The sequence below is a fragment of the Onychomys torridus genome, chromosome 19 (assembly GCF_903995425.1).
Source record: "Onychomys torridus chromosome 19, mOncTor1.1, whole genome shotgun sequence".
Taxonomy (NCBI): domain Eukaryota; kingdom Metazoa; phylum Chordata; class Mammalia; order Rodentia; family Cricetidae; genus Onychomys; species Onychomys torridus.
In genome coordinates, this window is record NC_050461.1 from 56,244,544 (window position 1) to 56,259,667 (window position 15,124).

Consider the following 15,124-nt stretch of genomic DNA (forward strand, 5'->3'; position numbering starts at 1 on the left):
AGTAATTTATTAATTCCAGTGTTATTTACTTCTCCTGGGTGATTTCTAATTGCCATGAATTTTTCTCTACTTCAACAGTCATACCTGGCTAGTAATTCATATTTTGGCATGCCATAGTGTGGGTTAGTTCGTATAAAATATATCTGGTTTAGTTTAATACTCCCATTAATTCCTTAATGGGATACAGTCTGGGGCCCACCCTATCACTGCACCATTGTTTCTCCACTTAGATGCTGTATGTTTCAGACTTTCTTGTTGCTGAAGAGAAACCATTTGAAAAGCAGGATTTATTTAGTTGGCAGTGTCAGAAGTTTCCATGGCTCTGGGCCAGAGGTGAGGCTGAGACATGAGGGCATTAGGCAATGAGAGCTGCTCACGCCTCAGTACCCAGGAAGCTGATGAATAGAAAGGTGCCAGGGCCAGTGTGCTCCTTCCTAGGCACACCTCAGTCATCCATTCCCTCTACTCTATGCTCAGTTTTCCTACCTTTACCAACTCCCAGCAGTCTAGTCAGATTACAGTTCCTCAGCAGATAAACCATTGTTTAGGTCAGTCCTCATGATCTAACCACTTCTGGAAGCACCGGTGTTATAGCTAGCTCTCTGTCCAGCCAAATTGACTACTAGAGTAGCATGGCAGATGGATGCCTCAGTCCTTTGCTTAAGCTACCTGCCTGTATCCTTGAATCCCTAAAATAAAAGCCTATTCCCCAATTCTTACAATGCTATTCCTTTCCATTTTTTTTTCCTGGGTATTTTCCTATTCTATAAAACCATCTTATTGTTGAGCATTCAGGGCCATCTGGGGTTCTTACTGTTTTCTCTGTACATGCTCCCCTTCCCTTTAAGAGGACGGTTAATTTCTAGAACCCACCATCTTATCACAGGCAAACCTTATTGACTGTCCACTTGCATAATGGGCTCTTTATCTATTTAACTCTAGCTCTTTAGACCATAAATGAGTGAAGAAGTATCTGTCTGATTTTTCTCTAGGGCAGGAGGTGACTTTTTAGAAAAGGTGGGCTTTGTATTGAGTGTTGAATTAACAGTCATTACTCAGTTATTCAGGAGAGAGGGAAGAGGAGAGAACAAGGCGACACAGAGAGAATTACCTACAGGCTGATGAAATGAAGAGAACTGTGGTTGGCTCTGTCTGGTGGTGACTGGTGCTGCTGCGGTGCCTGTGCAAGGCTGACCACAGAGATCGCAATCCGCTCCCAAGAGTCTTTGCAACATGTCAATAAGAAATCATCTGAGGATCATAAGCAGATGAGAGATATAATTTAATTGGTCTATTTGAATATTCATTGTGTAGCACACAAAGGAATGACCTAGAGGAAGCAAAGCTGGAGGCAGCAGGAGCTTTCCTATAAAATCTCAAAACCTTCAGATGCTGAATAAATAAAATGGGAAGCAAAGATGATAAGAAAACAATTTTGATCAGCAGCCCAGCATTTAATACCTTCTAACATGAAGCTTGTGTGAACTGGTACCAATTCAGAAAAGGACAGAACACAGGTCTGCAGATACATGTATTCAGACTTACACTGAGAACATGAACCTCTTCATTTGTTAATCACAGCATGTCAATTGAGCAGCCAAGTGACCTACTATCCTATTTAATTAATGAATAATTATATGAAGAATCATGAAGTACATAAGCTCTACCCTATATTTCAAATAGAGGAACTTATCCTGAGAGAATAATACAAAGTACAGAAAACATATGCCAGAAGTGCTTAGCAGCATAATTACAATGGAAAAGGGGGTAGATAGTCAAAATGTAATTGCCAGTAGTTGGAAATTTGCTTATCTCTGGAAACTGAAATTTTAATATCAGTAGCAAAAGCATAGCGATTTGCACAGAAAAGAAACATGCACTAAATAGAAAGGTAGAAGCATGGTGTCTCCAGAACATATGTTTCTGGAAACTTTAGAAGGGGAAGTATCAAATTTACTAACTGGTGATAGAATTAGAACTGATTACAAAGCTTCCTCCAAGCTTTCTTCAGTCTGTTCTGACTTCTGCGATTTGCAGATTCTTTGCAACCTTAGTATTGGGACCTAAGTCTTAGTTCTGGCTCAGGTCCTCAGTCAGGCATCGTCCTCAAACCCTGCAGAAGCCCACAAACCTCACACGTATCAGGGGATCCTCTGTGTTTTTGCCTAAATCCTCATCTAGCACCATAACTGAGGCACGTTCTTTAGACATGAAGGGCTTGTTGCCTGTTTCAGCTGGTCACCAGACAGTGTGACTGACTCACAGCAGCATGTCCAGCCTCTTTGAGTTCTTTGTATGCAAAGCAAATTCATAAGGTTTTGTTGAAAATATGTGCCAGGTAGCAGAAGCCAGAAGCCTCGAACCAGACCAATGACTCACTGCAATGAACACTTACAAGAAAAGACGTATGGACCAGAGGGTATACTGTGTGACTCACTGGGCCACACTACAGCTTCTGTGCAGAGATTTTTGTTTGTTTGTTTTTTGGGCTTTTCATTTTGTTTTGTTTTGCTTTTAAATTTTGTTATGGTGGAGAGGTTGCAAGGGCAGAGGGTGGAAATGAGGGGATGGAGAGATGAGTAGAAATGGGATGCATTATGTGAAATCCACAAAGAAGAAAATGTTAAAGAAAATAGAAAATATGTGCCAGTAATATGAGTCAAACAACACACACATGAGGGCATTTATTTTTGTTACAGATGCCACCCTCACTGAAACTTTTCATCATGGCATGTCCCAGGCTGCACTTTTCAGTACAGGACATCTTATCAGTTCTTGAAAACAATATTATGTAGAGATTCTAATGTCTTGTTTTATATCTCTGTATTTTGGGCTTGACAGAACAATGTTCTTAAAAAAAAAAAAAACTAGTTTCCCAGCCACTGACTGTTGACTACAATGTCTGATTTTAAGGAATCCACAGTATGTGTACCTCTACAGTGCTGTAAATACACACACACACACACACACACACACACACACACACACACACACACACACCCTGTTCCGTAAGTACAGTTTCATTATTAAGTTGATCCATTGCTAAAGGTCCCCTCCCCAAAGCCCCTGTGGTCAGAGCTCACTTTTGCTATGTGGAAGGCTATGTGCTTTCTTCACATTCTCCTGCTATAGAATCTGCTTATCCTCTTAATTTCTTGGCATTTTTTTATTTGTTCATTTGGTGACCTTAGACATTGTAGAACTTTGGGTGAGCAAAAACAATTACAGTGAGCAAACTGAGCAGAAACTGAATTGCATCAGCTCTGAATCAGAATTCACGAATGCTGGCTGCACACACCACAGACCAGGGCTCACAGTCCAGCAGGAACTCAGAAGCCCTGCAGAGATGCCTACCTACTGGACAACAGCTGTGCTGTAATGTATTACAATTCCAGCTTGCAGCTTATGCAACTGGGAATTATGACCTTTGCCATCTCCTGATACCAGTGCTTTAGTAAGGTAGCTAAATGGGCTAATTTGAAGTATCCTCTGTCAACTTTCCATTTGGAGCAAAATTCCCTTATTTTTATAGCTCCAGATTATGCTTAAGAATAAAAATAATGAAAAGGAAAATTTCACATTTTATGATGGAGAGTTTGAGAGAGCCTTAAATTCCTTCCTACTTATTATTATTACTTTTGTGGCCCTATGACAGATACAGTGATCTAAGTCCTAAATCCATTACAGAACATTCAATAAATGCAGGCATATAAAGTACTCTGTCATCTGAAGTCATTTCAAAGTGCATTCAATATCTTGCTTCCCAAGTGCATTAGCTTTTATTAAAAGCATTCTGCTGTGACATCCACTCTTCCTAATTGGTTTACGGATTGTCCCCACCATTTGGGCAATCTTAATTGCATTTTCTCACAAAGCTGGTTTGATTTATGGGTCCTTGTTTGCTTTATATTATTTATAATAAATCAGAGTAGAAATCTTAAGACATGAAATAAGATTTACAATATTTCCTCTTCCACAAATATAGAACTTACCTAAGAATCCTTAACAATATTTTTCTATGTTCTGGAAGTTGCTCATTCCAGTGTTCACCTTCTGTGTGGTCTCTAGTAATAACACCTGTATTTTCTTTCTGGAGTTATTCTGTATTGCATCTGGTTTTTCATGAATAGGCTCTGAGAATTATTTGGGATGGAATGCATGTATGCTATGTTCCCCTATAAAGTGCACACAGACACACACACAGAATATCTGTTTGAAACAAAGAAAGTATTCTCCAAGGACGTAATGAGAGGACCCAACTACTACACTTGGAGACCTACTTAATAATGTCCAATTTGTTTGTACAAACTGCAATTTTGAGATAACAAGAATTCATTTGAAATAGATGCATAGCAGAAATAGTAAAAATGTTTTTTAAAGCTAAAATAAATGAACAGCTGTAAAATAAAGACAGAAGATGACAGATACTCAAGGGAAAAAAACCTCCTATTGTTGAGTGATTGCATATTAACACAGGTTACTTTATAAAATCCTCTTCAAACATAGACTTTCCATGGACCCTCTGGCATGGATCATTCCTGTAGGGAGTACATGGAAATTTATGGGAAGAAAGAACTGTAAGTTGTCTGTATCAATTTATAAAAAGCCTCCTAGGCTTCCTTAGAGAGAAATGTGTTCATTTCCTTCAAATATTTGAACAGTTAGAATTTGAGTTCAGAATCAAAAAGATTGCAGTATGTATAGTAGAAAAGACAAAAGGGGGAAAGGAAATTATTTTTAAAATAAATATAAAGCAAAGGGGAAAGATGATTGCAATCAAAGGTGATTCCAAATAAATGAAGATAGGCTTACTACATAAACAATTGACTTCCAGAAAAAGAAAAACCTCAGAAAGTGCTAGTTATCAAATATCTACCCAATGGTTGTAGCCAAGGGTTTGAAAGGTGGCACTGTCCATTTCAGTTCTACACTTAGTGAAGGTTCCCAAGCCTATGATGTCAACAGAGAAACTGGCAACCTTGGACTTCCTTGTGTCCCATCTAATAGGAATGAGAGACTTGCCCTCTTTTCCACCAGAGTAGCATCAGAGGACACCAGTGGGGAGGCAGAAATCATAGTACTGTCCAGTGGGAGTGAGGCCAGCCGCCATGGATGGTGCTGGGAATGGAGCACACTCACTGCCAACTCGGGCAGCTATCATGGGTTTTATGGGTGCTAGAACCCACCCCCTTTCTTAGTATGCATAATAAGGCCTTTCCTCTGATCGGAGCAGGGATGAACACTTCTATCCCAGTTTATAAATAATGAACTCTATACTGCAACCCTGCAGAGATATTTTAAAAAGAAGGTTTAAAATGCACTCTTTTAGTCTAGCTGATATGTAACTTTTCATGGGTCCATGTATGCAAATATCTGCTCACTGCAGATAAGGCACTGACACTAGCCAGAATAGAGAAACAATTCTACCTGTCTGTCAGTGGACCATTGAGTTCATTATGTAGAGGAACATGGAGAACTCAAAGGCAGCCATGCCAAAGAAAAGCCCACCCCCACATGGGTGACAAAGCATGAGAACTGCCTCCTCTAGAAGCTGTTTATGGCTTATAAAAGTATAACCCTGGGGAGGAACTTCTTGAGTTCCTGTAACTTTCTGATGAGTTCCAAGAGCCCCTCTCCTCTCCATAGTGAAAGCAGCCACACAGCACTCGTGTGCAAGAGGGTTGTGGGTGTCAAACAAGGGAAAGAAATGGATGAGGAGGGAAGAAAATGAATTCTGAATTTCATAATATGGAATCGTAAACGTTCATATCACACCCAAACTCAGCAAGACCTCAAGGTGACTGAAAATATACAATCAATAAGTATCAGTGTTAAAACAACAGAAAAGTTAGATATGTGTCTAAAAAATGGAAATTACCCACCCATTGCTAAAAATGCTTTGGTGAGATGAAAATAGTAGAAAAATAGAAATTCCCAGCAAATAAAGAAAAATCAAGTGGCAGTTTCAGAATTAAAAGAAATAATAACCGATATTCAGCAAAAGGACTGGGTTCAGCAGAGGGCGATTCTACAAACATGACCATTAAGCAGCAGAAATCTCCCGACGTGAGCTACAATGATACGAACCTTGAAAAATAACAAGAATGTAAAGTCTGGTGTCTTCAGAATAAAAAAGAAGGGAGAAAGAGAAGCCATGTCTGAAAAATAATCCAAAGAAGGAAGGTATACAACCTTCCAAAGCCAGCGAGTGAGCAATAATCTACAGATTCGTAGAGCTGGGACATTTTCAAACAGGAAATGCATCCCAAGGTATATTAGAAGTTCTGAACACTAAAGAAAAGGAAGGAGCAATGGGGGGCATTGAGGAAACAGACACTTCGAAGGACAATAAACTTGTCTCTGGCAACCATGGAAGCAACATGGAAGCAGTGCTGTTTTTCAAGGTCTAATAGAAAGAGCTGTGGGCGGCAAATGCTGTGGCCCGCTGAAATACTGTTTTTGAAGGCAGAAAGCAGGTCATTCTCAGCTGGCTGAAAACTATGAGAGTGTGTTCTCAGCATTTCTATCCTGAAAGAGTGTCTAAAAGAGTGCTCTACTAGAAAGGAAGCATCAAAGAAAGAATTTAGGGACGTCGGGGAGGAAGGACACGATAAGATATGAGTCAGTACAAACGATAGTTTAAACACTAAGGTTGAGAGCAAGTGAGATTGTCGCAAAGAAAATAATCCACTCCTGAGAACCTGGGTGCAGGCTTTTCTTCTAAGAGCACTGTCTCCAACTTTCCTTCTTGGCAGTTGAAGAAGAAATCATCAAAGTTTCTGATGTGGTTCTTAATCATGCAGAAGGAAAAATCTAAGCAATTATGAATAGCTGGTAATAGAAGATGTAGAGATATAAGATTTCTACATTTCACAATAGCTACTAACAATACTAATAATTAAGATATGCTATTCACATATAATGTAATAGTCAGACCAATCACTATAAAAATCTTTGTATTGATATATACTAAAAAAAATTGTAAATCAAATCAAAATGTAACTCTAAATTCATCCAATTAACTCACAGGAAGGAAAAAAATAAAGAAATTTTTAAAAATTGAACAAAGAGAAAATAAAACAAATGAAATTGATGTACTTAATTCTTAACATAGAAATACACTGAATGTAAGTGATTGTAAGAATACCAAGTAAGTAGCAGAGATTGATAAAGTGAATTACATTACATGACCCAATGTTATATTATTTAAAAATATTTTTAAATATGATGAAAGTTATATTGAAAGTTTAAGGAAATGGATAATGATAACATGAACTAAATTAAGAGAATTTTAATTAAATTTTTTAAGAGAGGTATCCCCACCTGTGCTGTAATATATACCTTACTTTTTCCAGAGCACCTGTCTTTCTCCTAACTCTGGTGCTTAATGTTAAAATACCTTTAGTATCCCAACTCTGCTTATAAGAAAAAAATTGCATGGCTATAATAATGTTAAACTTTAAAGAAAATTTTCCAGAGGCAGAAAGAATCATCCCATTATGAAGCAGAAGGCAGTCTAGAAACATCCACATTGAAAATGGTCATTCTACCAAGAAGTTATAGGGTCCTCAGTGTGTGCGCATATCAGAATAGAGAAGGCCACATGTGTGAAACAAGTATTCATTGATATGTAGAGCATTAGACAAACCCAGTTTAGGTTGGAGACACTCCTCTTTCAAAGCTTATAAAACAACTGTTGGGAGATCAAGAGTACAGAGAAACGCAACAACTTCATCAGGAAATAGGCTAAGCTGGTAGGCTTTGTTAACTTGACACAAACCTGTGCATTTCCAGGGTGAGGGATTTCGTCCAATCAGCTTGCCTGTAGGCAGATCTGTAGGGCCTTGTATTGATTAATGCTTGATGTGGGAAGGTTCAGCCCACTGTAGGCAATGCCACCCTGGGCAAGTGGTCCTGAGTTGTATAAGAAAGTAGGCTGAGCAGGCCATGTAAATAAAAGCAGCAAGCAGCACTCCTGTATGCCTTCTGCTTCAGCTCTTGCCTCCAAGGCTCCTGCCTCGAGTTCCCTCAGTGATGGACTACACCGTAAGCTGACATAAAACCCTTTTGTGCCAGACTTGATTTGGGTCATGGTGTTTATCACAGCAATAGAAGCCTAATTAGGACAGGCCCTAATCAAAATATCTAGAACTCCCTGAATAGTAACAGAGAATACGTATGTATTATGAATGGATACTTATTAACTCATGTTCTGGATCACAAAACAAACCTCAACAACTTAAAAACCTGAAGTCATTCAAATACATCTAGATAATACACAGGAATCCAGGGAAGTTTTGAAATCATTAGACTACGTGAAAATGATGTGCTGTCACAGACTTGTAAGCTCTCACTACAAGAGCTGAGAAAGCTCCAGCAGTGCACACTGACATTGAAAAAGAGGGGAAATCTCCAATCAATCATCTAAGCTCCCATTAAAAGAAAAAAAGATAATTGCAAATCAAGTAGGAAAAACAGAAATAAACACCAAGGAAAGTGAAAACACACTATAAAGTAAACATTGAGGCAAAGAATGAGTCTCTACAGAGAGACAGTAAACATCTATATACTGACAGCGAAAGAGACACAAATTACCAAGTATCAGAGTGAATTATGGATGTTATTACATATCCTTCAAACATGAGAAACATGCTATCAGATCATTTTGATAATCTAAGTGAAATGGGCAAATCCCTCAAAAATAGGAGCCACCATAATTCACCCAATAGGAAACATGATTTGAATAGCTGGGTAACTTGAGGAAATAGGATTTATATTTCCCAGATCTCAAACTTCCGTTATCAAAAATGACAGAAGAAAAATCATACAAGCATATTAATTGATGTTGAAAAAAATTCCACATTTGGCAAAAAACAAAACAAAACATGGCATTCATCCATAATTTAAAAACCTTGGGAGAAGGAAAGTGAGGGAAAGGGAGGGAAACTCTCTATTTGGTAATGACCACTTACAAAACTTCATAGCTTTAGTTGTGCTAGCCCCCAAAAGGAGATGGCCCAGATATGTTTAATGGTGAATGAATGTTTAACAAACTATACTGTGTCCACGGCACAGAATACTCTCTAATATTAGAATATATTGAAGCATTTTGAAAAACATGTATGGGAATCTCTAGAAATTGTCTGGGTGGGGAGTCAGTCCCAAGGGGTTATGCACTGTATGATTCTTGGAATAACCAAATTCTGGAAATGAGGAAATGATAAGTTGCTGCCAAGAGATAACAAATTGGGATTGGGACTGATGCAGAAGGGTCTGGCTACATAAGGAAAAGGGAGTCCTGTGATCATCTAGACCATTGTCAGGAGCCTAATTGTGATATGGTCTCATGGCTTCTCAGTTTATATCACCTCAGGGAAACCGAATAAAGATCACATGGAGTTTATGTAACATTTCCTCCAAGTGCATGGGGATCTACCATTATCTCCAGAAAAAGTCAAAGAAGAGAAGTCAAATCAAGTAACTCATCTAAAGACACTAACAACAATATACACATCCATCCATACACTCTGTCAGTTCTCGGGCACCACAGCACTGTCACTCTCAATAAATGTGATTGTGCTTTCATGACACCTTACTTTGGCCTTCTCTTTTCAGCTTTTAATCTATCACTTTTTCTGATGATTTTAAAATGGTGTCATGTTAGTACATGATAATCTTTTTTTTCCTTTTAAGTAATTTTAGCAAAAACAAAATTTAGTCCTCAGTCAATTTATAAATGTAATACTTGATGAGGTGCAAAAGTGTACCTCAGCTCAGGGATCTCAGCTATGCAGTTCTGGTGACATCAACAAGATAAACAGTCTCTTCCATATCCAGCTCATGGCTCAGAAATCTCATACAGGGAGTCAGTCAGTGCTCTGTAAGACTGCCTCCTAAACTCTAACAAGTGCGGTCTTCCATTTCAGCATCCTGTTACATTCCTATTTCTTAATATCCCACAATTCTAAATGCTGCCTTTCATATAGACCAGAGACAATGTATTCATCCTACATTTTGTATGTACTTTATGAAGTTATTGCAGACGTTAATATATCTCTTAAAATTGAAGTTTTAACAGAAACATTATAAATTAATATAACAAAAAATTAAGCTAAATTATTTGTCAATTTGTCCTTATTGTTAGGGAAAAATCGTGATTCTCTTAAACTAGTATATGAAAGGACTTGTAGTTACCTTTTTTTATAGCTAGTAAGAAGGATAAACATGTCTGTCTGTACTATAATAGTTCAGTATACTGCAGTTTTATAAATAGGTTATTTAACATTCACTTTTATAACTTAGTGGGTTAGTTCAGTTATAGATAATGAAGATTTAGAAGATAACACTCAGCGTGAATAATTCTACAGAAAGCGTTTCCTTTTTAATGAAGAATGCAGTTTGAGAAGAGAGACTTTTTCATACAATCTATTCTAATATTGTTTCCTGGTGAATTGAGATTACTAAATGCATTATATATATATATATATATATATATATAGTAGCTCACCTTTCTTTTCTATAAACTCCATAATTTACTGTTCATTTTATATCATAGTCTGTAGTTTTGTTGTTAATATTTATAATAACATAGGGCATCATTTTACACACACACACAGAGAGACAGAGACAAAAACAGACAGAGAGACTTTAAAGGAAATATTTTAACTGTGTTGTTTCATGATCCTCCAACAACATATATCAAACCTGACTGTCACAATTATTATAGATGTTACCATTTTTAACACTCTGAACTCTATTGAATGTTCCTTAAAGTCTGGTTTCCCTTCTCACACAATGACATTTAAAGTGGCCTTTTGTAGCCAGGCTTTCTCAAGTAGCTTGAAACAAACTAGCCCTTGAATATGTTTGTGTTAACGGGAGATTTCTGTTGTCCCTGGTCAAGCAGTTTGGACTTAATTTCAAGCATATTTCCTGCAAAGTTTTTTTTTGGGGGGGGTGGTGTTTGTTTGTTTGTTTTGTTTTTAAGCCCGTTTTAGAAGCTAAAGTATTTTTTCCTCTCTTCAAGGTACGGGGCCCTCCTGCTGCAGGGGCATTTAAAGAAAGGCCAACCAAGCCCACGGCATTCCGAAAATTTTATGAGCGTGGAGACTTCCCAATCGCCCTTGAGCATGACTCCAAAGGAAACAAAATTGCCTGGAAGGTAAGTCTGGGCACAGCTGTGGCAGCCAGCTGCGCTTGCGGGAGCGACACTCCAATGCCAAACAAACTTGGCTGCTCAGTAAATAAACGGGAATAATTCCTCAGCAAAGGAATGGTGGCGGGCGAGCTCTTAGAGCCCCTGTGTCAGCCGTCCACCTTGACTAACAATTAAATTATAGCCCTCAAAGAAGAAAATGACAGAGTTGCTTCGCCTTAGAGAATTGTCTGCAGCCCAATTCATCTCTATTTTTATGAGAGTCTGGCAACCCGGCCTGTTTCCAGCAGTCCATCAAATGATGGACCTGGCGGCTGGATGCAGAGAGCAACAGCCATTTATCTCCCCCAGATTTCACCTTCCTGCAGGACACTTCCAAATGGAAGCTTTAATTACCTAAATGGATAGGTCAGGGCTGTGCACTCCCTGGGAATGCAGAGTGGAATACACAAGAAGGCGGCTCCTCTCTCCTGGCTCTGCACTAACATCGGCTGGGACAGGGCTGTCATCCTTGCCTGTTAGTGGCTGACCTCGGCCAGCCAAGCCATTACAGCACGGACACTTTCCCGACAAAAGGTTAATTGGCTTCAACATAAATGTATTGCCTAACGACGCCATCTTAATGTGGCCGTGCCTCTTTTCCAAAGGCTTGCCGATGTGACTTGTGAAAACAAGTCAGTCTAACGGAGAAGGCTTTTACATTTAATTGAGGAATGGATGCTATCTCTAACCAATTCTGCTATTTAATTATTTCTGTTATGAACGACTCTGCTTTGGGGGATATTTATCAGCTGAATAATAAGGGCTCGGCTGCCTCAGACAGCAAAGCTGGGGCAGGAGCCGGAGTACCACACCAGGTTAAGGAAGACAAAGGGTTCGCACCAAACATCCTCAATTACCCAAGCAGCTGACACAGGAGCTGAAGAAGTTAGTGTCGGTGTCTTTGTCTGGAGGTGGATGTGAGAGCTGTCTATAATTAGGAACATATAAATGAACACGAAAACCCAAAACTGTTGAATTAAAGAATTTATCAGGCAAATAGCTGGTGAAGGTGAGTTAAACTTACCTTTTCCTCTCCCAAACAGGAAGGCAGAGATAACTTGTGTACATTTTATCTAGTGTGTCTTTAAAATCATTTTTTTTTTCTATCATTAGCAAGCATTTCTAGGTTTTGAGCAGTCATCTGAACTTAGATGTGTTAGCAATGATAAAAACAAAAACATGGCGGTGTCTTTGTTATTAAGCTTTGCTGTAAACTTGTAGTGAGGGAGGGTGAGGAGCTTTATTTCCCCTTGATCCTTCACCAATTGAATAGGGAGAGTATGTGCCCTGTGAACTTGTGGAGTTTGTGAAGAAAGATGTCTAGCAAGCACACCTACTTCAGATATGTATGTTATCTCAGCCTCAGTCTGCATTCCCAACATACAGCATGGGTTTGGGCCCATTTATATATGATTCAGCACATGGATTCTGTGTTTGATTATCTGTGATCTGGTTCATATAAAGAGATAGGAAGTTTTTCAAAATCTTAACTAATGCTGGTAAGATTTTCTAATAATTTATAAGTAAATGATTTAGGATATTTTAAATAATTGCCACCTATCACATAAATTACATTCATGGAAATTTATAGTAATATAGATTTATTTTGATCTCATCCAGTCATGTAACTTAGAGGTATTAAGGTTAGAAAAATTACCTTGAAAATGAATTATTAAAAAATAACTAATAAGGGGGTAAATGTTTTTACTTCATGTTTGTGAATCAAACATTCAGTAGTGGTAAGTGCAGCCTTTCTTTCTGGGAATTAATTTGTTGCAATGACTATTGATTATAGGACTGATTGAGTAAGCCAAAAAGCAATGACGAGAGAGAAATGATTTGTTTACTGGCCCCGGTTTGTGTATTATGTAAGTTTGAGAAAAAGTCTCATCCCAGAATCACTTAGGACTTTATTGCTGTATTGCAGCATGGCTGTGACATCAGACTAGACACTGGTATTGTTAAGCGTGTGGACACTCTCATTGTGCTCATATTATTCCTTGATGTGTTTCCTGGGGCACAAGCTGGTGCTAAGTAGGAGTAGGGAGGTACTCAGGGTGTCCTCCCTAAGGACGGGGCCTTGATGCTGAAGGGAAAAAGCAAAAACCCCATTTTTCTATTTATGGACAGAAAACAGGTCCCCATGGTGCGAATGCCTATTCTTAACCCATAGTACCTTTCTCACTGCAGACTGTCCAGGGATAAAATTTCCCCAAGAAGTAATAGGCTTTTCTCAATATTCCTTGAGACAGTTGGGGGCTCCAAGGGCATTTCTGAGTGCCCTGAGAGTATGTACAATTAAGTCATAAAAATTCCAAAAGCCCGGTGGTGTCTTGAAATGTTTAGCTCTCACTGCCAATAAGCTATGCTAAGCCTATTCCCTCATTCAGCTTGGCAGTTCCACTTTGTCAGGGTACAGGGATGTCCGCCCAAGTCATCAAATCCCCTTTTCCTTGTTCAAGATTAGCTGAACCAGCCTTGAAAAAGCAAAGGCAGCTGTGGAGTCCCCTCCTAAACTAATGCAGTCAGAGGCTGGAAACTGGAGCTAGGCAAGTACTACTTGCTGGTCCCCATCTTGACCTGGTGGAAGAGTCTAGTGGACATGGAAATGTTCATCTGCCCCACATGCCAAAACAATCCGGCAGGCTGAAACCTTTGGCTATCCACCTGAGTCCATTTTTTACAGAATGTCTGAAGATCAGTGTCCAGCACAACTATCTGTGACTGTGGGAGTGTGTCACATTTGCACTCTACTGAGGCACAACTGGCCATATGTGGCCATTAAGCTTCGGAAATATGACTAAGGAGACTGAGAAACTGAATTTTTAATTTTATTTCATTTTAATTAATTTTGATTTAAGTCACCACCTGGTTGCGACATTCAGCTGAAGAATTCTAGATTAAAGGTTGGATCTGTTCCTCGGAAAAATGATAGCCACACAAAATTATTATTGAGAATGAAAAGGCAGGCTATATCTGTGTGGGGTTTTCTTTGTGTGTGTGTAAATATCTTGATAAACATGAGAGAAGCTTTATGAAATATACATAGCAGAAATTTCTATATTCTTGCCCATTGCCAGTTCATTATCTCTGAAAAATGACTAGCTCTGGTCAAGCTTCCCAGCCAAGCTCTGGAATCCTTTTAAATATGTGACTAAGCATTTTTTAAACGTGTCTAGGCAACTCTTGTTTCCAGTTATTGGAGCCATGCCAAAGCACGGTGATAACTGTTTCTACGTTTCTCTTGATACTGTTAGTGAGGAAATGGGCTCTTTATTTTGTGGCTGATATCTTCAGCATAAACATTGTAAGCACAGAAATGGAAAAGAGCCAGGTGGTCTAGATAAGGTACAGATCAGACACTAGCATGGACAACAGAAACTTAAAACTTGTGTTCGAGTTTTCTCGTGGTAATTTCTTCAGTTTCTTGTATTGATATAACATAAATCACAGGACAGTGCTTGGGGTGGGATGGGTGGGGCTCTACCCAAAGGTCCCGTGTGGACATTCTGGAGACAGAAGAACTGTTTGAGAAGCCTTCAAAGTGCACCACACACCCCCTCCACCTACGCTGCCCAGGAGGAGAGAAGCCATGAACACATGGAGAAGGCAGCCTGTGGTGGAGAGGGGTTAGACCAGATACTGAAGCTCGGATTGTAGAAGGAATTATGGGGACGTTAGCATAGCTCTCTGGGCATTGTCCCCCGACTTCTGCCTCAAGGGACCTTCCATCTTCCATGAACTAGTGTGAGATTCGGTGTGCCCCCTACTATTTCCCCTCAACTTTCCCTTCTCTGCGGCTTCTTCCTTTTCCTCCCCTTCCTCTCCATTCCCACTCCCTTTTCTCTCCTTCCTCCTCCTTACAGGCTTCACTTTCTAGAATCCATGTTCTTTCCAAGAGCTTTTCCAGAGCTGACTGAAATCTGA

The 15,124-nt window shown here is 39.2% G+C and overlaps 1 protein-coding gene across 1 annotated transcript in view; it reads left to right on the forward strand.

Moving 5' to 3' along the window:
• Positions 1-15,124, forward strand: part of Pacrg (parkin coregulated) — a 466,156-nt gene that overhangs the window by 57,732 nt on the left and 393,300 nt on the right. The window contains exon 2 of the mRNA XM_036169261.1: positions 11,027-11,161. Within this exon, the coding sequence (XP_036025154.1) occupies positions 11,027-11,161 (135 nt within the window). The remainder of the gene's footprint in view (positions 1-11,026; positions 11,162-15,124) is intronic.